Source organism: Nothobranchius furzeri, chromosome 15 (genome assembly GCF_043380555.1).
Source record: "Nothobranchius furzeri strain GRZ-AD chromosome 15, NfurGRZ-RIMD1, whole genome shotgun sequence".
In the NCBI taxonomy this organism is placed as follows: Eukaryota; Metazoa; Chordata; class Actinopteri; order Cyprinodontiformes; family Nothobranchiidae; genus Nothobranchius; species Nothobranchius furzeri.
In genome coordinates this window covers 56,497,892-56,519,492 of record NC_091755.1, presented here as the reverse complement: position 1 = coordinate 56,519,492, position 21,601 = coordinate 56,497,892, and the positions used below count along the sequence as shown (strand labels likewise).

General features: G+C 46.1%; 2 protein-coding genes across 5 annotated transcripts; both read right to left on the bottom strand.

The window, feature by feature from the left end:
• Window positions 1-714: 714 nt before the first annotated feature.
• baz2a (bromodomain adjacent to zinc finger domain, 2A) lies at window positions 715-15,161 on the bottom strand. 4 transcript variants are annotated; one of them, XM_070545032.1, is made up of 31 exons: window positions 14,629-14,778; window positions 13,341-13,461; window positions 11,744-12,589; window positions 9,356-11,257; window positions 9,232-9,259; window positions 9,017-9,156; window positions 8,569-8,940; window positions 8,430-8,490; window positions 7,175-7,283; window positions 6,974-7,075; window positions 6,661-6,883; window positions 6,519-6,580; window positions 6,368-6,433; window positions 5,885-6,271; window positions 5,560-5,814; window positions 5,252-5,466; window positions 5,090-5,164; window positions 4,824-4,998; window positions 4,685-4,747; window positions 4,471-4,615; window positions 3,767-4,389; window positions 3,390-3,687; window positions 3,150-3,305; window positions 2,899-3,059; window positions 2,698-2,763; window positions 2,318-2,601; window positions 2,086-2,221; window positions 1,857-2,003; window positions 1,538-1,767; window positions 1,304-1,447; window positions 715-1,076 (listed from the first exon to the last, which is right to left on the bottom strand). In XM_070545032.1, exons 2-31 carry the CDS (start codon window positions 13,459-13,461, stop codon window positions 917-919), a joined length of 7,752 nt encoding a protein of 2,583 aa, XP_070401133.1. In that variant the 5' UTR covers window positions 14,629-14,778; the 3' UTR covers window positions 715-916. The 4 variants fall into 4 exon arrangements, with proteins under 4 accessions (XP_070401133.1, XP_054602045.2, XP_015823779.3 ...); XM_054746070.2 differs by lacking the exon at window positions 14,629-14,778 and adding an exon at window positions 15,143-15,161 and having other exon boundaries at window positions 9,017-9,259; XM_015968293.3 differs by having other exon boundaries at window positions 9,017-9,259; window positions 14,738-14,853.
• A 605-nt stretch (window positions 15,162-15,766) lies between these two features.
• Window positions 15,767-19,879, bottom strand: ptges3b (prostaglandin E synthase 3b (cytosolic)). Its single transcript, XM_015968294.3, has 8 exons — window positions 19,714-19,879; window positions 18,369-18,482; window positions 18,212-18,281; window positions 18,000-18,098; window positions 17,592-17,681; window positions 16,717-16,773; window positions 16,552-16,579; window positions 15,767-16,467 (listed from the first exon to the last, which is right to left on the bottom strand). Coding segments are annotated over exons 1-8 (480 nt in total). The 5' UTR covers window positions 19,716-19,879; the 3' UTR covers window positions 15,767-16,447.
• Between the last annotated feature and the right edge of the window lie 1,722 nt (window positions 19,880-21,601).

Below are 21,601 nucleotides of genomic sequence, written 5' to 3'. Positions count from 1 at the left end.
TCAGAAGACCTGCAGTGTATTCATCCAATCAGAGTATTTACAGAGGAGCCGTTTTGGTTCTCATTCACAGGCGGGACAGTGAAATCTACGAGTTTACCAACTAAAACCCTTCAGCTTCTGAAACCGGTGTCCTTCACACAGCAGCAGAAGGTAGAAACGTGTGTGTGTGTGTGTGCTCTGGTGTAAACGGTGTCAGCATGCAGGAGTTTAAGTGGAGGTTATACTACTTGTCTGACAACAGGATCCTTTAGGTTTGACTGGCCTTTTCGTAAAATGTCTAACACACCTCTAGGTCATCTGTACACATTCACTACAAGCTATTGCTATTAAATAATCCCAGCTATTGTAGTCTTTATATAGATTTATATAGAATATTTAATAAAAATATACTGAGTCAAAAAATTACTTCTAGGCATAAGACCACGTTACATTACATCTCCAGTGAACGGATAAGAAATGAGTAGTTTGTAGAGTTTGGGTCCGTTTGGTGGTGCTGAGCAGGTCCCGGCTGCAGTGATGTGATCGGTACCTGATCTTCAGAGTGAGAGGGAAGGTACCCCCGACCCTGGGGCCACACCGTCGGCCCGGCAACGGGGCCTGACCAAAAGCCTCGCTATGACGTGACAGCAGGATGCAAACAGGAAATCAGGTGCGTATTAACGCTGAGGAGACACGAGGTTTGAAGGTGACGATGGACATGTTCTCAGTGTGTGAGTGGGGAATGAGCGAGAGTATGAGCCACGGAGCGGTGGCCCTTTAGAAAAAAGATTCAACCTGTAGAGGAAACAATAACAGACAAGAGCCAGCAATCTATACATATATACCTATACATGAGATCACACCGCCTCCAGGCATGTGGGGGCGAGGCGGCGGCAGCACCAGCAGTCCTACAGCGCCACCGTCAGGGCGATAGAGTCTATTTGTCCTTGTTTGAGTAGAACTCCGCCCAGCGGCTCTCAAAGAAGCGTCTCATGGAGTGTCCTGCTGTCCCCACCTCCGACGTGTCCTCGTTGAACAGCTCACAGTTGTTGAAGACCAGCTGGGCGTCGGCAGAGAACTCGTCACAGCTGCAGTAGCTGGAGGGGGGCGGGAGGACCCACGTTACAACAGTCACTCAGCTTTTCTATACCAATCAAACAAAGCTTGGACTAAAATGGGTGCTTTTTATAAAGGGATTAAAGTAAATTATTAGTGTAAAATTCCCCCGACTTCCTTAATCTGTCTGACTTCAGAGTTCCTTCCATAACGAAGAGAGAATTCTAAAGTTTGTGCAGGAACGTTGATGAAGAAGAGATTCTCTTACACTCCCTGTAGCAGCTTCTCTCTCATGGTGAGGAAGTCCATGGGGTTCTTGATGATGCGGCGGTAGCCCGGCACCAGTCGAGGGTTGACGGGCTCCAGGAACGGCCAGGCGTCTGCGTGAGCCTCCATCTCCATCAGAATGATCCTGGAGGACAAATTCAGATTTCAGCTCAAAAACAGGAATTCTTTCGAACCGCGTTATTAACGACATCTTTCTGCGTGCGACTGAACCCACTCGCAGAAGGTGAGGTCTGGTTGGTTGCGTGTCGTCATGCGGCGCCGTTTCGTGCCGCCTCCTTCTCCAGAGGAACGGGAGGATGACGGAGGCGTGGCGGTCTCCTTGTGTCGTGTTGCCATGCCACCACTGCGTCGCCGCGTCGCCTCATCCTCAGAGCTGTCATCTTCATACCTTCTTTTCTTCGTTCTGCTGCGCTTTTTGCACGAGCGCTGCAAATCTCCTTCATCCTTAACGAAGGAAGAAAGAAACAGCTCAGCAAAAAGGCCCGCACGCAGACGAATGCTCTGAATTTAATCACACACTGAACTGCTCTGACCTTAGCAACACAGGCTGGACAGAACCAGTCTCCCTCTGGCACCTGGGTGATCTTTGGCTTCAGGCAGTACATGTGGCAACCCCGATCGCAGCTGTCACACAGCAGCAGGTGCTCGTCGTCATCGCCCTTTCTGCAAACCTGGCAAGTCTAGAAAAACAGAGAAACGTTAGCTAAATCGGAGCTGGAGCGGATGCTTGGTCTTCCTGTACAAACGCTGCTACCGTCTCACCACTTTAGTAACAGATCTCTCCCAAGCAATGGCCTTTTCCAGCTGGAGTAAACAAAGACAAATCTGCGGAGCACTTCGGCAGCGATCCAAAGCCTGACGCCACGTTCGTAGCCGAGAGGTGATTTCACTCTCCAGACTGGAACACATTCAATTTAGTGAATAAATTCTAATTGACATCATTAAAAACCCACATGGATCTCCTTTAGCTTCAACTCGAGGCCGTTTTTCTCACCTGATGACATCCATTGGATGCTCCTCTCCAGGTGTTGGGGTGAGGGGAGCGAGGCGCATCACTTCTGCCGGGTTCCAGAGAGGCTCCTTCAGGTAGCGCCTCTCAATGTTCCTCTCCAGGTTGGCTAGCCGCAGCACGGCCAGGTCCAGAGGGTGCGTGGCGATCCGTGGCAACCCGGACCATTCCTTCTTGGTTCGAACGATCCAGTCGTCCCGCGGGTCAACGTCGTGTTCGTAGTACTGAAGGTCATCACGGGTGGAGTCTGGGTCTGGGATTGTGTAGGGCTACAAAAATAAATAAATAAATAAATAAATACACAGAGGCAAAGTGGCGGCGAGTGTGAAGACAAAATGTTTCTGGTCTGAAGTTTCAAAAATTACCTGAAATTCAGCCATTGGTGTTTCTGTGTTGGTGTCAGTCTCGTTTATGGCTCCCTGAGGAGGCGCCTAAACGAAAGAGCACACAAAGTTCACTGTGATACTTCAAAATTTGTTGTTCTTTATGAAAAGATTAATTTCTTAGTCATGATATAACATATTTTGTATGTAAAAAAAAAAAAAACAGTTTGGTGGCATCTGAACCTTTAGATGTAAATCAGCAGCAACGACCCGCTGCTCCAGATCCTCCACCCACTGGAGGGCGCTGACATCCATCTCCACTGCCTTCTCCTGCACCTGCCAGGGCTGCTGCAGGGCCTCCAGCAGCACTTCTTTCTTCTCTGGCTTCACCTCAAACAGCGGATCTAGTGCAAAAGGACCTTTTTAATTAGAGCATGACTCAAAAAGATAAATCAAGAGCTGAGAAAAAAAAAGACAAAGCCCTAATTACTCACCACTGATGGGTTTGGTGCAGATCTCAGCTAAGCTCTCCATGTGTTTGGCTAAATGTTTATGGAGCACCTTCTCTCGGACGCCTCTGGGGTGGAGGGACTGTAAAGTGGTGTACAGCTCCTCTGGGTCCTTGATCCACCACCAGCCTCGGGTCATTGCTGGAAACAAACCCTCTCGGGTAAACTTAAATGCAGCCTAGAACATGTTCAGACAGCAGACTTAAAACCCTACGAGCTGCTTACATGCAGGAATGGGTTTGACCACCAGCTGCGTGAAGAACTGCTGCTCCAGTTCCTGGAAGGCAGAGTTGGCTGGACGGCCTCTGCGTTTGGCTGCGGCTCCTCGGGCTCCTCTCCGAGCCGGGCTGCTCCCTCTGCTGCCTCTCCGTCGCCTGCGTGTGGGCCTGGCGGGTGTGGTCGGAGCGGCAGGGGGAGGGGCTACAGGAGCTGGTGGAGGAGCATAGTCGAACGCTGCACCTGTGTGGGTGATGTCAGGTGGTGCCGCGTCAGCTGGGTCCAGGCTCGGCAAGAGAGGCTCCGGCTGAAAAGAGGAGAGATCATTTTCAGACTGGAGGTGCGCGGCTGAAGCATACGTGCGTTTGAGTCTGGAAGAAGCAAACCTGCGTCAGAGGAGCAGCAAGTGCTGGCAGAGCACTCGGTGTCTGAGGCAGGAGTTTAGGGGGAGAGCTGGGCGTGGAGGCGGCCTGGGGCTCGCTCAAAGAGTTTTCATCACACGGCTGTTTGGGGAGCAGGTTGAACCACTGTCCTTGTTTCTCGGCCTTCTCTTTGACGGTTTCCTCCGGAAGATTCTCCGTCGGACCGTCCGCTTCTGCGGAGCATGTGCCGTTGGTCACTGCCTCCTGCGATTGGCTGAGCCAGCTCTTGAAAGCTGCTTGCGTGAGGTCCAACAAGCAGCCGTTTGGCGACCCTGGCCCTTCCTCTCCTACAGACCTGATGCTACTTCTGCGGCGGCGGCGAATCTTCGCAGTGCGGAGGTGAAGCTCAACTTCAGGTTTGATCTTCCGAGGGCGCCCGCGGCCTCGCTGTGTGCTCATGAGGGACGCGGTGCCAGGAAGAGGGTCCTCCTCTGGGAGGGAGAACTGGGCTGGGGCTGGAGTGGCAGAAGACTCGGAGGGGGGAGGAGGAGGAGGAGGAGGAGTGGTTGGCGTGGGAGTCTCCTCAACTTTGGGCTCCTTTTTGAGGAAGGCGACGGGCACCTCAGCGACAAGGACGTCCCCTGACGCTGGAAGAAAAGGTACGAGGAGATGGGGATTACAAGGAGACATTTCTAAATCTGAAAATCCAAACGGAGTCTCAGACTCACTGAGCAGCTCTTCTGGTCCCTCAACCAGAATGCCTCCGAGGTGAGGCAGAGCCAGGTATCTGCGGCGGTAACGGTCCTGACCAAGCATTATGGAGCGCATGGAATGAGACGACTGTAGCAGCTTCTTACGGAAAAACGCTTGGCGCTGTTGGAGATCAAAGCTACAGATGAACTGAAACGTATGAAGAACTGTGTCGGGCGGCACCGCGCTTACCTTAGTTAGCTTATCGATCTGCCTTTCCAGCTCTGGAATGCTCGCGTTGGCCGGACTCTCATTCTGCAGAGAAGAACAACGTTCACGAGAGGAAAGAATGACCAAAGCGGGACTCTTACACACTCCAGCTGTCACACACATCGCTAAGTTTGGGTTCCTCTTTGCGGGCGCGCCGACTCCCTCTCTCCAGAGTCAGACCCCCCTCCTCCAGACTGAGGTTCTCCTCCTCGGCTACTCTGGCACTGCGCCTCCTCTCCTCGAAACACAACTCCTCTTCGGAGCGTCCTGTCCGACGAGCTAGCGCCACCTTCAGTCTGGTAGAAAGAACAACATCACACATCCTCAACAAACACACCCGGGCAGTCAGACGCAACATTTTGTGTTTGAGGATAAAAAACATCGTACTTGCGCAGTTTTCCCTCAATGATCCACTTGTTCTTCCTGTAGGTTGTCATGTTTTCCAGCGTGTTGTCAATGTCACTACGATAACAGATTCACACATCGGGGTGATGGAGGAACGGTTAAATGTCTCGGTGCGAGAGTAGCAAGAGTCCCTTAAAGTCTCACCTGGTCACGATGTTGCTGCTGTTTAGCTCCTCCGCCAGGAAACCCAAGATGGCTGCCTTGGTGTCAGGAGGCAGCGCATGAAAGGTTTTGGTCCTCAGAGAGTTACAGACCTCCGTCTCATAACCATGAGACTCCAAATAGATGCGCAGTGCCTCTGAAACCGTGCTGCGGGTCAGCCCCAAGTCCACCAGCTTCTCTCCAAGAATCTTCACCGACTAGAATGAGACGATAGAAGTATAATCAGGATTTAGAAGTTTAACAGATCGCCAGCGAGGACTGATTTCACGAGCGTAACGCTGGCCACATACCTGATAATAAGATGGAAGGCCTGGATCGTGCAGTGCAGCCTCCACCAGTTTGATGAGGAGGTCCTGGACCTTTCCTTGGCTGTCTCCCAGGCCCAGCAGGCCTTCCTGCAGGGTGGCGAGGCTGGGGATATCCTTGGGTACATCCAGACCGATCACCTTCCCGTACCCATGTAGGAACTCGACCACGGCCAGGCAGTGGGCAAACGCGGTTCCAGAAAGAACCAGCCCTGGAATCCGAGACAGCTCCGGCAGCAGCTGAGAACAGGAAGGTTAGGAGGATTTAGAGTCGAGAGAAGATGTAAATGAGAAACTCTTAACAACTCACTTTGTGGTCTGTGAGACACATGTCCTCTGTGGGCTTCTTCAGCTCCTCTGCAATCAGCTGCTGCCTCTTCCTCTCCTCCAGGCGCTTCTGGGCCAGTGCCCTCCGCTCTGCTGCCCTCTTGGCTGCCAGAGCGGCCTGAGCCGCCGCCTCCGCCTCTGCCTGCGCCCTAGCCAGGGCCTTGGCTTTACTACGAGCACTTGCCACCCGGACACCCTGGGGCACCGTCTCTGCTGCAGTCTGCTGGACGGGCGAGGTGGCTTCACCCTTCAGCGACCTCCTGCGGCCAGGCTTTTTCGGCTCGGCAATGAAATCTGAATCTGTGAGCTGTGGGGCTGCGGGGTCTGTTGACTCCGCCTTCACCTCCAGGAGTTTCACATCTTCTACGAGCTGAGAGCCACAGAGAACACCCGACAGAAACACCAGGTGAGATAAGATGTGAAACGAGGATGATTATTTGATTGTTTTGATTAAGTTTTCCCGAACCTTCGCTTTCTTTTTCTCCTCATTCATCTTCTTAATCTTTAAATCCTCCCTTCTCTTCATCCTTGCCTGTAGAAGGAAGAGCAGGAACAAACCCACGGTGGGATCTGAACGGTTCACGGGGTGAAAACTGAAGCCAGGCTGGACGACTTACCTTTCTTTTCATTTTCTTTTTGATTTTTGACAGTTTCTCCTTTTCCTCCTCCGTAAGAGTTTCTGTGAAAACAAGAACAGAATGCTGAAAGCCGTTCGTCACCTCAGAGCCAAAGCATGCAAACAACACAACACTCGCTCACCCTTAGTCTGGAGGCGCTTCAGCAGCTTAGCATCAACTTTGCTGAGGAGATCAACCATCTCAAACTTAGGAGGTCTACCAGGGCGGCGGGTCTGGCCCCTCCTCTGGCCTCGAACCCTGCAGGGCTTTTCTTTATCGGGGTTCGGAGGTCGACCGCGCCGACCAGTGATGGCCATGATCATGGAGGGGACTTCCTCGTTAGCCAGAAGAAACCACTTCATACCCTGGAATGGAGACAAGAACGTCAGTTTCTCTAAAATCTCGTCCACACATTTTGATCTAAACATTTGACCTCAAGACAAAACGTTTCAGACCTCTGGTGTTTCTCTTTCTTCGTAGAAGTCTCCAACAGGCATCCGTGGACTGAAGCTGAAGTGTTCTCTGGTGACCACGCTGTCCGAGTGTTTCTTCAGGTACTGAGAACAGAAATCAGCGGAAGGCCATCATGAACATGTAAGAGGAAAAGTGAAGGTTACGTGGCTTTGAGGGGTGTGTGACGGAACCGAATCCCTTACCTTGATGATTTCAGGAAACTGCTTCATCCTCCTCCCACATGGAGTGTAGTACCAGGTTTCCCCCTTCATGCGGTTCTCGGTTTTCTTCACACGAATCTCCCTCCTCCAGCTACAAACACGACAGCTTATTTACATTTCTGTTGTAGCTTTCAGGAAACAGTAGGCCAGTATGTCACTGGGCTACGCACTATTTGCATGTAAGAGGCTAAGATTTCCAGTTTGTGTTAACTGGATAGGCTAGAGCTTATGTCACGAAAGCCGCAGCTCCACGAAGAGGTTTGTGCTTTATATTTACGAAAATACGTTTTTAGGCTAGCAATTGTAGCGCAAATTCTGTTCTCACAATCTTCTTGTAATTTGCCACAAAGTTCACTCTTAGGTGGTTTATGAAACAAAAAAAAAAAAAAAAAAAAGGGGTGGGGGTGGGTGGCTTGCTTAAGTTTGAGCTGTCTGGGAGGGGTCAGGGTCATGGGGAAGTCAGTCAGGATGGATTCGGGACTAAAGAGAGAATCAAACGTTTACAGAAAAACAAAATGTCCAGTGAGGATAAATGTAAACAAGCTGAAGTTCTGGTACCAAATCTGTGATTCCTGCAAACCGATTCTCTCACATTTTCTCATCTTTGTGTCTGAGACTCAGAAACAGTTGCAGGCCAGTCAGAAATCACCAGCTCTCCACCTCTGTGCTCAACAGCTTCTATCTCGTTTTTGTGCTAAATTTGCAACACATCGACTAAAATCTGCAACAGAGTGGACAGGAGCCTTAACTCATTCACTGCCATTGACGACTTAAGTCGTCATTTGCATTTTTTTACTGTTTGAGCATCGGAACGAGCCCCCGCGCTGAGAGAACAAACATCTCAGCCCTGAAGCCGATCTTCATCCGCATACGTCACAGATCACATGATCAGGAAGCAACACATCCATGTGTTTGGAGATCGTTTTGGGCCGTTCCTGTAAAAAAAAGTGAGGCGCGAACTGGAAAAGCGTCTGCCGATCACAATTCAACAACGGATTATGAAAGAACAGATAACGCTCGAAACACGCGGCTTCTTCCTGATGTAAGAGGTGAGTCTCCTCTTTGTTTTGGTTGTTTTGGCGTTGACATCATGCTAGCGCACAACGTTCTGTGACTCTTAAAAAAACAGTAAAAACGGTGAGAAACGATGGCAGCGAAGGCCGTTAGTGATCAGGAAACGGCTGGCAGTGAATGAGTTAAGAATGGCTGAAGTTTAAAGAACTGGGAGAACTGGTACCCGTGCATCAGAGGGAACTGGACCTGCTCTTCGGTTGCAACCCTTCTTCTGTTTGATTCTCCTGTTTAAAATGAAGAGAAACCGTCTCAGAAACAAAGCGCCACATGATGGGATTAAACACATAGATCTGATAGGTTACCTGCAGTGGAGCTGTCCTCATCGTTGTCGTCCACATCATCCGCGGTGGTTTCAGCGTCTTGTTTCTGCGTGCTCTCGTTTCCCTCGTGGACTTGTTTTTTCACCCTTTTCATCTTCTTGGGTTTCCCACCAGCCGTGCTGATGGTGGAAGCGTTGGCCAGCACAGCTTCGATCGCTGCCGTTATCGGATCAACCTCCTGCATCAGAGAAGTCCCTTCTGACAGTCCAGATGTTTCTTGATCCTCAACCTTGAACGACTTCTTCCTCTTTCTGCCCCTTGCTCCTTCCTCTTTAGCCCCTCCCTCTTCGCCCAGCTTTATCTTCACCACTTTTGGCCTTTGACCTCGAGACCTCCGGTGGCCCTCCTCTGAAGCTAAAAAAACCAAACAAAAAAAATAACATTTAAAATGAGATCTTTTATCTTAAAAGTGATCATGAAATGGACAAACCTGTAGTTTTAATCAGAACGATCTTTGGAGCTCGAGGTCTGCGTGGTTTCCCTGGCGTCTGGTCGGTAACCGGTTGGAGTGGGTGCACACTGTGGTCTTCAGCTGGGGTACTGAAGGCCATGAAGTTCTGGTGTTTGATCCTGAAACTCGGAGGTGTTGCGTCATTAGCAGGGGGCTTAATAACGAAGTGTCTAGCGGAGTCTGGAGCATCGTACCCTCTGGGCTCCCACTCTGCTTCAGAACCTGGCAGGAAACCACAACAAACCAGGCGAGTTATGTTGTTGTTTTTTTGCGAATAACAACAAAGAATATGAAACGCAATAAATACGGTTTGGGTACCTTGATGAACTGGATGAGATGACACAAACGAGTGTGAGTTGGACACATCACTAGGGTCGACGGAAGGCTCCTGGACCTGAGAGCCGTTCTCCTGCCGATCTGCGTTTTGGGTCGTGTCCGCCTCAGACGGTTCTCCTTCCCTGGTCAAGTCCACCGTGTCCTCTCTGGAGTCCTCCACAGGGAACGAGCTGTTGCAGGATGAGCTGTAAAACTGAGTGGAGTCGCATAAGAATGAGCCGTCCCCACCCGTGACCGAGCTGACGTGGAGTCTAGAGGGGGTGCTGCATGCCGAGTCATCACCAAAATAAGAGACAGTGTGAGAAGACGTATCAAAGCTTTGTTCATCGCTCAAATGTGGCCTTGTGCTTTTAGGTTGTGGGGACTTTCTGACGGCAGCGGACTCTGCGAAGTCTTCGGCCTCTGAGACGACACAGATCTTCATGAGTTGCTTCTCAGAATCGGGTTTCTGGATGTTTGGGTGGAAGGTTTGTGAGTAATTTTCAGGGAGAGCAATGAGGGATTTGTGTGAGTGGGTTTCTGTTTTCTTGGTCTCAGAGAGTTCCACCTGGGATGCTCTTCCTGTGCTTGAATCAAGCTGAGCCACAGCTTTGCTGTCCTCACGGACAACACGATGCTCTGACTGCACCTGAGCAGGAGGAGTGGCGGGGACCGGTGGAGGCTGCTTGAAGTCTTGGACAGCTCTAGAAGATGCAACAATTACTCGGGGTGCCGGCACCAAGGCAGGAGGGGAGGAAATGGGTGCAGTCTTGGTGGCTTGAGTGGTTCCAGGAGGCGGCATAAGCAGAGGTCGGACTGTGAGGCTGTGCTGGGTCAAACGAGGGGCGGGGCTTACCAACCCTGGAGGTGCTGATGCTGCAGCAAGAGGAGTGTACGTCTGACACCGGAGCATTGGTGAAGGCTCACAAACTCCACTGACGACTGAAGGAGTCTGAGATGAAGGTGCAGATGCTGATAAACAAAGACTAGGTAATGTTGAGGTTGGTCCAGATGTTGACACCTGAGAGTGAGTCGCACCAGGAGATGTGGAGCTTTTACTGGTCTTTACTGGCATTGGCCTCGGAGGAGCTGGTTTTTCATAGTGACCTTCAGGTGCGTCAGTAAAGCCAGGTGTCAGAGGCAACTTGGACCCATGAGCCACCTGTGTCTTCAGAGTTGTTTTGGGAGCAGAATAAGAAGGGATGGAGACTAAGGCAGGAGGGCAAACGGTTGTAGAAGGTCCAGGATCTGTAAGGGCCAGTGCTGGCTTTGCTGGATGAACTAAAGACTCTGACGGAGGTAAAACTGGAGGATCCAAGAAATCTTTTGTGATTCTAGATATGCTTTCAGTCAAAGTGGGAGGTGTGGACAGCTTTGAAGATGACGCAAGAAGAGAGGAAGAGGCATCTTCTGGTGCATGCTTGAAGCCTGCAGATGCAAACGAGGTAGAGGGCCTGCGGCATTGAACTGCTGACGGAGGAGAAGAAAGTCTGGAAGAAGTGACGACAGATGGAGCCATGGACTTTTTAGGAGGTGTTGTCATTTGTGGAGGAGAGGACTCAACGTCAAACAGCGAAAGCTTTTGAGGTCCAGGAGAAGATGTTGGCGATCCAGAGAAAACGGAGACCTCTGGTGGTGACGAGGCTTTTGTTTGAAACGCCGAGGACCCTGATGCAGAGCGTGGTGATGACACACACTGGGAATGTGAGAGGACGACTGGATCTCTGGCTGGGGAGGTCGCTCCAGGCTGATCGGAGTAATAACAAAAATCCCTCTGAGGACTCACATGAGCAGACAAAGGTTTGGGTTGGTAACGTTCAGCTTTTGGGGACCTCTGTGCAACAGGTGCCCTTTCACTGCTGTTGTAGCTCAGGTCAATCTCCTGGACGGATTCCCTCGAATGCCCTAAAGCAGAAAAAGAACCACGGTGGCATCAAAAACTACGTTGGTGACCTCTGATCCCATAATTATGAAAAACAAGAAGGGGACAAAAATAAAACCTTTAAACAAATTATCTGCCACTATGTTCAGATAAAGGAACAAACACTGGAACAGCGCCTCCTGCTGGTTACATCCCAACACCAATAACTTAATCCTCAGTCCAGTACGAAAGATACAGCTAGGCTTTTTACTCCGTTGCAGAATGAGTCCGTTTTGTAACATTATGAAGTGAAGCTGTTGCACAACATGAGAATCCCAAAAATAAAATAAAAATCAGCAGCACATGTTTCCTAATGGAGAAATAAAACTACGTGGCATTGGCTCGGTCATTAAAAAGAGGAAACGGAACGTTGACGACGACGATTTAACTTTTCAATCACAAATAAGGTCAGAATAGCAGGAAACAAATAGAGAAAAATCAAAGTGAGCTAAATTTTAATAAAAAGTTACCATGTACTGGAGAAGAGAGGCCCACACTGGTGGGATGGGGACTCCGTTCCCTGCTGTGACTTTTGGGCGATCCAGTCTCCTGCAGGGAGGGGGATTTAATAGGTGTTGGTGACGCCCCCACGGGCAGAGGACTGCTGGAGCTTCCTCTGCCTATGCCGTGGTGCTGTGGGCTACTGTGTGGAGGAGTCGCATTCTGGGCAGTGGGCGGCATCATCTGAGCGTGACCCTGAGGCTGCTGCTGCTGATGCTGGGGAGATGGGTGCTGATGCTGATAGAAGGGCATCCCATTTGGCATCAGGCTGTACTGCTGCAGCTGCTGGTGGTGATGTTGACGGTGGGAGTGGAGGTGCTGCTGTGACGGCTGATGAGCAGCTTGTTGGAGGGACTGCTGCTGCTGCTGATGCTGCGATGGAGTGATGCCGGGAAGCGTTTGACTCTGGTAGGGCCCGAACATGCCACGTGAATCATAGCTCACCTGCTGCAGACCAGAGTTACCCTTGTTCCAGTACTGGCTCCCTGTTAGAGGAACGTTGGCTGGGCCTGCAACGGGGGGCTGATGGGGGCTTTCAATGACCCCGTTCAGCTGGTACTGTCCTTGACCTTGGAAGTGGTGTGACTGTGGCTGTGCCATCGCAGGTGTGGTCTGTTTCTGATGCATCCCGTGCCCTGGGGACGGGCCCACGCTGGGACCGTACTGAGGGTGCCCTCCCCACAAGTAGTCGTATCCCACACTGCTCTGTTGGCGGCTGCTCACGTGTGGGTATGGAGCCGATGGTGGGTGGGAAGCAGGCACGCTCGACCCAAGTACAGTAGTGATGCCATTCACATTCATTTCGCCATTCAGATCTGTTGGATTCAAAGACACGACTGAAAAAGCTGCACTGGTGCAAGACATCTGCGGCTGAACTAGGCTGAGTTTGGTTAGGGTGAACAGTGAGCTGCAGCTCTTGGAAGCACAAAACTGGCTATTTTTATTCTGATGTTTGACGAAACATGGACAGCTGGTTATCTGTCACACTCAGAACCAAGTTTCTCCCTATAGCACAAAACAAGATCCAGGGACACTAAACACTGCAAACATAATAAATAACGTGATCATCATCACGTAGGACATTCATTATGAGCTAGTGTCAGCAGTTATGAAATATGTTAGTGAATATTTTCAAAATTTGCATGGAAATGCACATAAAATGAGTCTGAACAGGATAGAAAAGATGAATAAGACATGCAGACATGGAAATGACTAACTGGCAACCCTTAGCTTTGGGTATTCTGGATATTCCAACAAGATTTCACCCTGGAGCATCATCACCAGTCTGTGCTGACTGCTCCATTACAGACAGATCTCAGACAGACTGATTATTGTAGAGTTTAAATGTTTTGTATCTGATTCATCAGTAAATTGTTGCTTGTTAATTAGCTCTAAAAGAACAGAAATGTATTAAAAGCGTGTCTTAGGAGACCCATGGGTCTGTGTTTGTGCTTCCTGTAGAAGCAACAACTGCATGTTCTCCTTTACAGACTTCACCTCCAGGTGATCCCAAACTTTTGAGTGGCAGCCCTGAAATGTTTGCCCATTCAGCATGAGGATACTCACTCTTCTGCTGAGGGAAACTCACGGAGGACCCGTTTGTGTAAAGAGATTCCCCTGAGGAGAGTTTCAGTCCTGAGTTTGGTGAGGGGTGGTTGCCATAGTTGAAATGATTATTTGAATCCATCTGAAGAAAAAAGACATGAAAAAAGAGAAATAACTAAAGGGTGATCACCATCAAACTGCGTGGTTCAACTGCAGAGAAACAGTCATCCAAATGAACGATGTGCAAAACCAAATGTGTCAGAAATATAATAATTATCTTATTACGTATATTAATGAAAACAGTCGTTTGTGTCCCAGTTCATAAACAAGCGCCTTTCCTGTGTGATTTTGGTGATTGTGGCTTGTGACAGCACCATTTCACTCCAAAAGCAGCCGTCAAAATGTCGCAGCCAGCAGCGGCAGCAGTAGCAGATGCCAGGCCCCAGCGAGGGGGACGGACAGGCGGAATCTCACGGTAGGAGCTCGTCATAACCGTTGATGAAGTGCTGCTAACACGGGCACAGCCTCCGCATTCCGGTTCATTAAATGTAACATCACAGGCTGAGAAAAGCCACGCAAAACGTTCCAAAGAGCCGGTAACCGGCCTGAAAATAATAACAGAGAGACTATTGAAAGTATTTAACACACAAAAGGCCCCGACAACACTTTGCCAGTTCCTGGTAGTCATCCAGGATACTTGATTTCCTAATTCAACAAGGCCTTTGCAACCGCGGGCGCCGCGTTAGCTGAACGGCGCTAGCAAAGCCTCCAAATGAACAAGGCATCACTTTAAAACGCTACCGAACGACTGGGCTAGCTATTAGTTTTATTAATGTGGCATTCAACTCCAGTACGTAAAACGTTTCCTTTACTTTTTCGTGTGAAACATCGAACGTGAAACATAGTTGTTTTGGTTCCAAGGTTATTTAGCTAGAACATCACAAAAGAACCTCGCTAACAGACGTAAGCTATAAAGCTAACTAATAGCATCCATAACATTTATCCGGAGTGTAGGCTGCGATGCTAACTAATATAGCCAGGTAGCAGGTACCGTAGCCACGCTGGTTTAGAACCATGGTACCAATCAATAATGTAGAACCAAGCCAATGAAAATAAATATGAGTCGGTTTGTCAAACATAATTACAGCCACTGTTCTAAAGGAAGACGCACTCCCTTTTGTTCACGGGCTAACGTAAGCTAGCAGGCAGATGCAATTTCAATGTTTATGCTGCAATTTGAGCAGAGCATCATCCTCTCGCACCGCCACCATCCAAACTTTTACTCAGATTTAACTAAAAGCTGCCCAACCTTTTAAGTCCGTGGGTTCCGAAGGCGCGGATGACTCTAAACCTTCGTCTTAACGGATATGCGGGTGAAGATGACACAGCGATAAATAATAAACAACTATTCCCCTAACCTTTGGGTTTTAAATTAGCAAACATGGCTGGTGAAGTCCGGTGCAGCCATGATCACAAAACGGAGCGAGCTGCCTGGAGAAGCGTCAATGAGTAAACAGCAACCCCGCACACATCCGGTAACAGTGCCGACTCTTCAAAACATATTTATACTAATCGGTTCAACCATGGACTGTAGAGCCATAAACTTTTATCACTGTTACCCAGAGATGGCTTTAGTCAACAAGATCAGCTCTACGAAGCGCAATAATCTACTTGGAAAGTCAAAAGTAGAATAAACAATAAAGCTTTAGTTTATAACCATGTTATTACATTGTTAAAATTAACCAGAAATTTATTTAATCTTTTAAACTGTACTTCTTACGAGGTTGTCTCCTGAAGAATAGCCAAATGATGTGTATTTGTACCTCTTAGGAGTTCTGTGCAGAATAAAGAAATTACTTTAAAATAAGCCGGTGTGTTAACAGGAAGCCCGAGTTGCTTATTAACGTGAGCTTTTCATAAATGACGCGAGGAAATCAGGCCTGAGGAAGTATGCTAATATCCTGGGCCGAAGGGCCAGCAGCAAGCCTCTGGGTCCTAGCGCCGAAACTATACGGCCTGAGAAGAGATCCCCAACCTTCTTCTTAAACTAGAAATAAATACTCTAAAATGAATAGACTCTGTGGTCTTCATTCACCCTAATAAAGAGCAATCAGATAAATCTGATGTAATGCAGATTAGACTTTAAGTGAAGCTCTTAGCCACCTTAACCCACAACTAACCATGTGTACAAATCTTATTCAAGACAATTAACCCACATCATGATTCTTAAACAGTTTATTAGAAAGATGTAGACAGTTAAAAAAACAAAACGAAGAATTTCCACTGTAATTGAACATTACTCGTCTCCCCTTGCATTTTTCGTCCAACAGTGCAAATATGATTTGGTCATCTAACGCTGCTGCTGCTGTTTTGTTCAGACACCCTCTCACCAGCGAGGGACAAAAGATAAACCAACCGAACCTGGAGGATAGTAACAAACCACATAATGCTGGGGCCAAACTAGCCTTTAATCAGCTGTGACATTTCACTGAGCCTGTCCTGTGAAATGTGTCTAAGTGAGGTGGGTACGAAGACAACGCTGTCAACTATGGAAAACAGAATTAAAGTAGATCACTCGAAAGATGCATATTTAAATTTTACAAATATTTAACAAGGGTACGTGTAAGCTGTTGATGCATGTCCCAAATTTCTAACAGATCATGGAGCCCAATTACTAAATTTATGTTTTACTCAGATCTGCTACACCGGTTGACTAACTTAGACCACACCGTTAGGAAGAAGTTTGCCTGACCATTTTAAACCATACATGGTTTAAAAACTATTTGTAAATCTCTTATTGTGATTTGCTCAGATGAGTACAAGTACAGTTTTCTTTCCCGACAGGTAAAATATGAGCCTGGTAGTAACTTTTCAAACATTGAAACAAAATACCCAAAAGGTGTAGTACAGCAAATGGACATGGAAGTAGCTGCTCTGTACAAATACCATGCAAATCAACCTTAAGTAGACTAGTCAAAGAAGTTTGGAGCTGAGGCTATGGATTTAAATATAGCTACTGACTCATATGTACAGCAGTTTGTCACTGCCTTCAGTTTCCAGATATAAATTTATTAAGATTCCTCTTGTCCCCTTTTTGTTTCAGTTTCTTCACAAAGTCTTCGTGTCTTCTACTCCAAGTCTGGCATTTCTGGAAGAGAAAAACCAACATTAAACCCTTGATAACTGATATGAACTGCAGTGGTAGTGAGTAAAAAAGTTCACTGGCACTTACTCTCATCATCACTATCTGCAGACTCATCCTAGATTAAAAAGAGGAGCAAGGGAAAAATGAGATTGGTGAAACGGCTATACAAGATTACATAACGCCCAACACCGGTTCACTTCTGCTTAATGGTAATCTGCTGATGGATGCATGATGGAAGGGAAAGATTCTTACATCATCTGCCCCATCTAGATCAGCCAGGTCATCCTCACCCCCCATGTTGTTCATCATCTGTAACATTAAGGTTGATACTTTTTACAAGTGAGGAAAACAATAATTTCCCAAAAGAAATAAGTGTTTAAAGCCTTCGGATTCACAACAGACTTTTTAAAGATCAGACGGGCATTCTAGAAAATAGGTTCACTCACTCCAAGTAAGCTGTCCCAAAGGGCAATAAACGTATCGCATGGTAAAATAAAATGAGCACAAGTACATTATTTTATTAAACAGAGCGAGACTACAGTTTATTTATAGTTTTTGGTTGTTTTATTTATTTTGGATTTTTATTATGTGTTCCACTTCAAATGGAAACATTTATCTTAAAGTTTATGGATCTTGCATTAGGCCATTATCATTAAAAATGGCCTCATAACAACATTGTTGCTAACTTCAGAGACAACGTAATCTTCTGCAAAATTCGATATTGCAACTGGCCCAACTCCAACTTATGTTTCAGCTGATTTGTGTTTTATCGGCCATCATCTCCACATAGATTTGTTTCCAGAACCAAATTATAAGAATGCATTATTCTAAATCTCGCCAAAAGCAAGGATGAGAACCTGAACAGTAATCTGAACCAGAACTAAATGTGTGAGTGCAAGCGGGCCCTGTCAGAGCTTTGGGCTTCTCTGCATGTGCCCAAGCCGTTCATCTTCATCAGGATGCTGGCTCTTGGGTTTGTTCTTCCTGCTGTGTCTGAGCTTAAGCCACCTTTAGCGAAGTGGCTCAACTCGAGACTTTTATTTTGCCTCATGTGGGAATTTATTTAAATGATTCCTGAGCATTTTTAAAGACTAGAATTCAAAACAATAATAAACGTCAGAGCTTACATCAGAGAACTGATCAAAGTTGCCCATTTCCTCTTCGGAGTCGTCTTCCCAGTCCTTCCAGTTGTTAAAGTCAACACTTAGCCAACTCAGCTGTGGATAAAAATAAATAAAAAAGGCATAACAATCTAATGATTTGTAGTGGAAATCTAATACATTTCAGGAACTATGTTTAATTAGGGTCTGGTCCCTCAAACAGATCTGGTTCTCCACCTGTTCTTGACTAAACAGGCCAATCACAGCTAAACATCTATGGATGTGGTTCAGAGAAGCATGGCTAAGACACAGCACACCTTTAAGTTATCATATGGGCTGTCGGTCCATCCAACTGTGCCTACAGGTATTACTGTGTCGATAAAAACAGTTCCCAAATAAATCAACATGTACATCCTGGAAACGTGCGTGTCTGACCTTAGCCTTCTCTTTCGTTAGCCTTGGCCATGCCTTCCCCGGCTGTGCTTTCCGTAGATAGCACAAGACTGAGCGATCTGTGCGTTTATGTTTGGATTGCTGCATCAGGATAAAGACAAAACAAAGAAAACGTGATCACATCAGTTAGGTCTTATGAAATAGAATTTGCAGTACCATCTATATTTATCAGCAGTTAGGTCTGTACTACTCACACTTTCATCGATTGCATCAAAAAGGTCTATTTCATTGGCAAGCTTGGCATTGTCGGTCCCTCCGGTACAACTGTGTGAACGACAAAGAATTCTGTTTAAACTCAAACAATAGTAGCATATTTAATTTAGACTTCATACATAAATACTAAGAACATACCTGAAACCACACTTTGTTTTACCAAAATCGACTTTAACATCTTTACTGTCTGCAACAAGGAACTCTATAAAAACGGAGTCCCTCCTGTCGTACCACTTGGCAGTTGCTGGATGCCTGTAAGGACATAACATGAAGAGAATTAACCATTGTTCACCCGATCTTTGCATCTTCATAGTAAACCTGCAAATGTAAAAAGATTTTTGTAATCTCTTGATCTCTAGAAGACCACTTCCATCTGTTTAAATTAAAGTTGATGATTGAACTTTTTGATTTTTGTTCATTTTAGAACCAAATGTTAATTACGTGTTTTTATGTTTTGTTTCCACCATATAGCTAAATGTCAATATTTGCCGAGAAAGTCCATCGTGGGGGAGATGTAAGAGATCTAAAAACAATGAAGTCGGTCACAGAAAGTAATCTTGTTCTGCATGGTTATGGTTAACTATTTGATATCCAGCTTTAGGAACCTGTTAACTGTTTGTGCTTATTTAATTTAATCAACAGATGGAAGCTACACATCCCATGCTATTCTGTCCAAGAGCCTCTGAAGTCTATACACAACAGGTCATCAACACACACCTGTGTCAGGTTGCTACTCAACCACAGGTTAGGTTTCACCAAGAGAAATGTTACATGTGAAATGTCCTATGAAGTCATGTGAACTTATTCTGCCAGATATTGACAAAGTTTTACATTAAAATGTAATTTTTGGAATCAAAAGTACGGGTCCAATATTTCTGATGAAAAAACAAAAGCAAAGGCTTTTCACCTGTTGTAAGTCATCACTAGATAGTGATTTTTAACCTAATGATTGATTCATTACTGCAAAGCAGGCGCATTGTTCAAATTGTAACTGCAGATGATCACAAACCCAACAGAACAGTGTGAGAGGAGTAGCATGGTTTAATTAAAGCTAGTGGCAAAGCCCCCAAGAGATTAGACCGGTGCTTCAGCTGTGAAGACCAACAGATATATCACTTATGACCAGATGGCGACTCTAAACGGCTCTGGTGTTAGCGCAATGATAGCATTCCAATAGTGAATGAACCCTGCTAACCATGCTAAGTGTCCAAACCATGCGGTGCCTCGGAGGAAAGATGAAAACGGCTAACTTTTCAACCAGTAATGAGAAAACAAAAACATTAGATGTGTACAACACACCATGACTTTTTACTGCGCCTTTGTTGCAGTTTAACAACCAGAAAACTATGAACTCTTAGCAGAAAGGCCGACCTCCCGCCTTTGGGAAAGCATGTTGTCAGACGGGTAACGACGGAGTTAGCTGCTAGCTAAGCTATCCGTACTATCGCAGTTTTCCCAACTCTCAGTCACGTTCACAACTTACATGTTTCGGGTTGAAAGCGTCTTCTTTATCGCAGATAAACCAGGCGTGTGAAACTAATACTAGTATTAGAGGAACTGCTATCCAAACAGAACCTATGCAGACGCCTATATCTCGTGGACTCTCCTCCGGATCTTGTTGCGTATCTCGGGATGAGAATGGGAGGACTGACGCACTCCGCCGCCTAGACGTTTCTAGAGCTTTCAGCCTCTGTTGCGCTTCAGGACTCCATAAACTCTGATGTGATTGGATGTCTTGTGTCCCACGCGATGAAATAGAATAACATCAAATAATCGAACAAAATAAAAGTTTGAAATGTATTTTATACATAATTCTAAATGAATGAGGGTTCATTTGTTTCGAACAATTAAACTGAAAGCAACTTCTTCGTGCTAAACTGGAAATGAAAAATAAGGAACAAAACTTGTGTTCTGTCAGAAAGAAGGTAAACTCCTCAGAGAAAGTTAGACAAGTCAATAAAGCCCTGATTTTTTGTCAGTGAGCTCAAATCTAATTAGATGCGGAAATGAATTAACATAAAACAAAAGCGCACGAATCTCTTCTGAAATGACAATTTACAGAAATTTAAAACCAAATTTTGCTTGCGACTGTGGTTCAATTTGCTTTTTTAGACACGGTGAATTTATCTGAACCAAATACTGTCTGATTTACATTTTCAGACAATAGTATAGCAAATAAAGTTCAACAGTTCCATTTTTAAATACTTCTAAACCCTTCCTACATTGTTTTACAACCAGAAAATGAAGATCACACAAAACAAATAACTTAAAAACAAACATCTATTCTTAGATATCCAATGAATAGTCTGTCAGATTATCCTAAACACCCATCTCCTCTGATTAGACTTATACTCAGCCCTTCAAATTGTTAGCCAAAATGATTTTTCATTTAGTTTTATTCATTAAAAACATACCAAATACACTTAGTTTTAGAAACCATTTTGTTTTTATAAGGTAGAAGAAAATATCATTTCTATAGTGCCTCAAGATAGAAATCACGAGGCGCTTCACAAAAACAAAAAATGTAAAAATACAAAAAAGAATTTAGAAAATGGTTAAAATATATTTAAAATGAGCAAAAAATAGACAACTGTGATTTAAAAAAATGTTGAGAGCTGGGTCAAAGGTCACGCCAAGATTCCTGACGGAAGGTTTGGTGTGAGAAGCAAGCTGACCTGACTTTTGGAACCAGCTTGTCTGGGGCACAGATGAGGATCTCAGTCTTATCTTCATTCAGCTGAAGAAAGCTCCCAGCCATCCAGGTTTTGATAGAGTCTAAGCAGGTGTGTAACAGCTGCAGCTTAGACATCTCATGGGGCTTAAAGGAGATGTACAATTGGATGCCATCTGCATAGATGGTAGGAGATCCCTTTGAAGGAGCTCAGGATGTGCTGAAGAGGAAGCAGATAGAGGAAGGTCTGATAACCCACGAAGTCTGATAACCCATATTTTAGGAATTAAATGCCCGCTTAAAATCTTTAGTCCCTCAACATAATTCTAAATTTAACATTAAAGCTACAATGACAAACTTGGAAAACAAATACAAAAAATGTTAACACCTCTTAATGTTTTAACATTGAAAAAATAAAGGGTTCTCTTGCGTTTGCTTAAAAACCTCCACTAATGTTTGCTCTCGGACTAAAAGCAACCATTGGACCATTTAACATTTTAAAATCTTTGTCCTTGTGAATTGTCTTTCATCTTAAGAGGCACTATACAAGTTTAGTCTTTATCCAGTTGTCTGTCTTGCTGCACTTCCTTGTGTCCTGCATTCATTACGCACTCGTATTTTGGAACAGAACACCAGTCATGAGAGGCTTGTGGCTCAGTACCGGAGAAGGAGAAACGGTCGGCTGCAACCACTTCAAATT

Excerpts from the sequence above, each read along its gene's own strand:
- baz2a (XM_054746070.2), bottom strand. The coding sequence starts at position 13,461 with ATGGATTCAAATAATCATTTCAACTATGGCAACCACCCCTCACCAAAC. Across the intron at positions 6,272-6,367 it reads AGGAGAAAAAGAAAGCGAAG|CTCGTAGAAGATGTGAAACT; the intron begins GTTCGGGAAAAC and ends TGTGGCTCTCAG. Across the intron at positions 5,815-5,884 it reads TGTGTCTCACAGACCACAAA|CTGCTGCCGGAGCTGTCTCG; the intron begins GTGAGTTGTTAA and ends TCCTGTTCTCAG.
- ptges3b (XM_015968294.3), bottom strand. Across the intron at positions 18,099-18,211 it reads TTGATGCAATCGATGAAAGT|CAATCCAAACATAAACGCAC; the intron begins GTGAGTAGTACA and ends ATCCTGATGCAG. Across the intron at positions 16,580-16,716 it reads ATCTAGATGGGGCAGATGAT|GATGAGTCTGCAGATAGTGA; the intron begins GTAAGAATCTTT and ends TTTTTAATCTAG.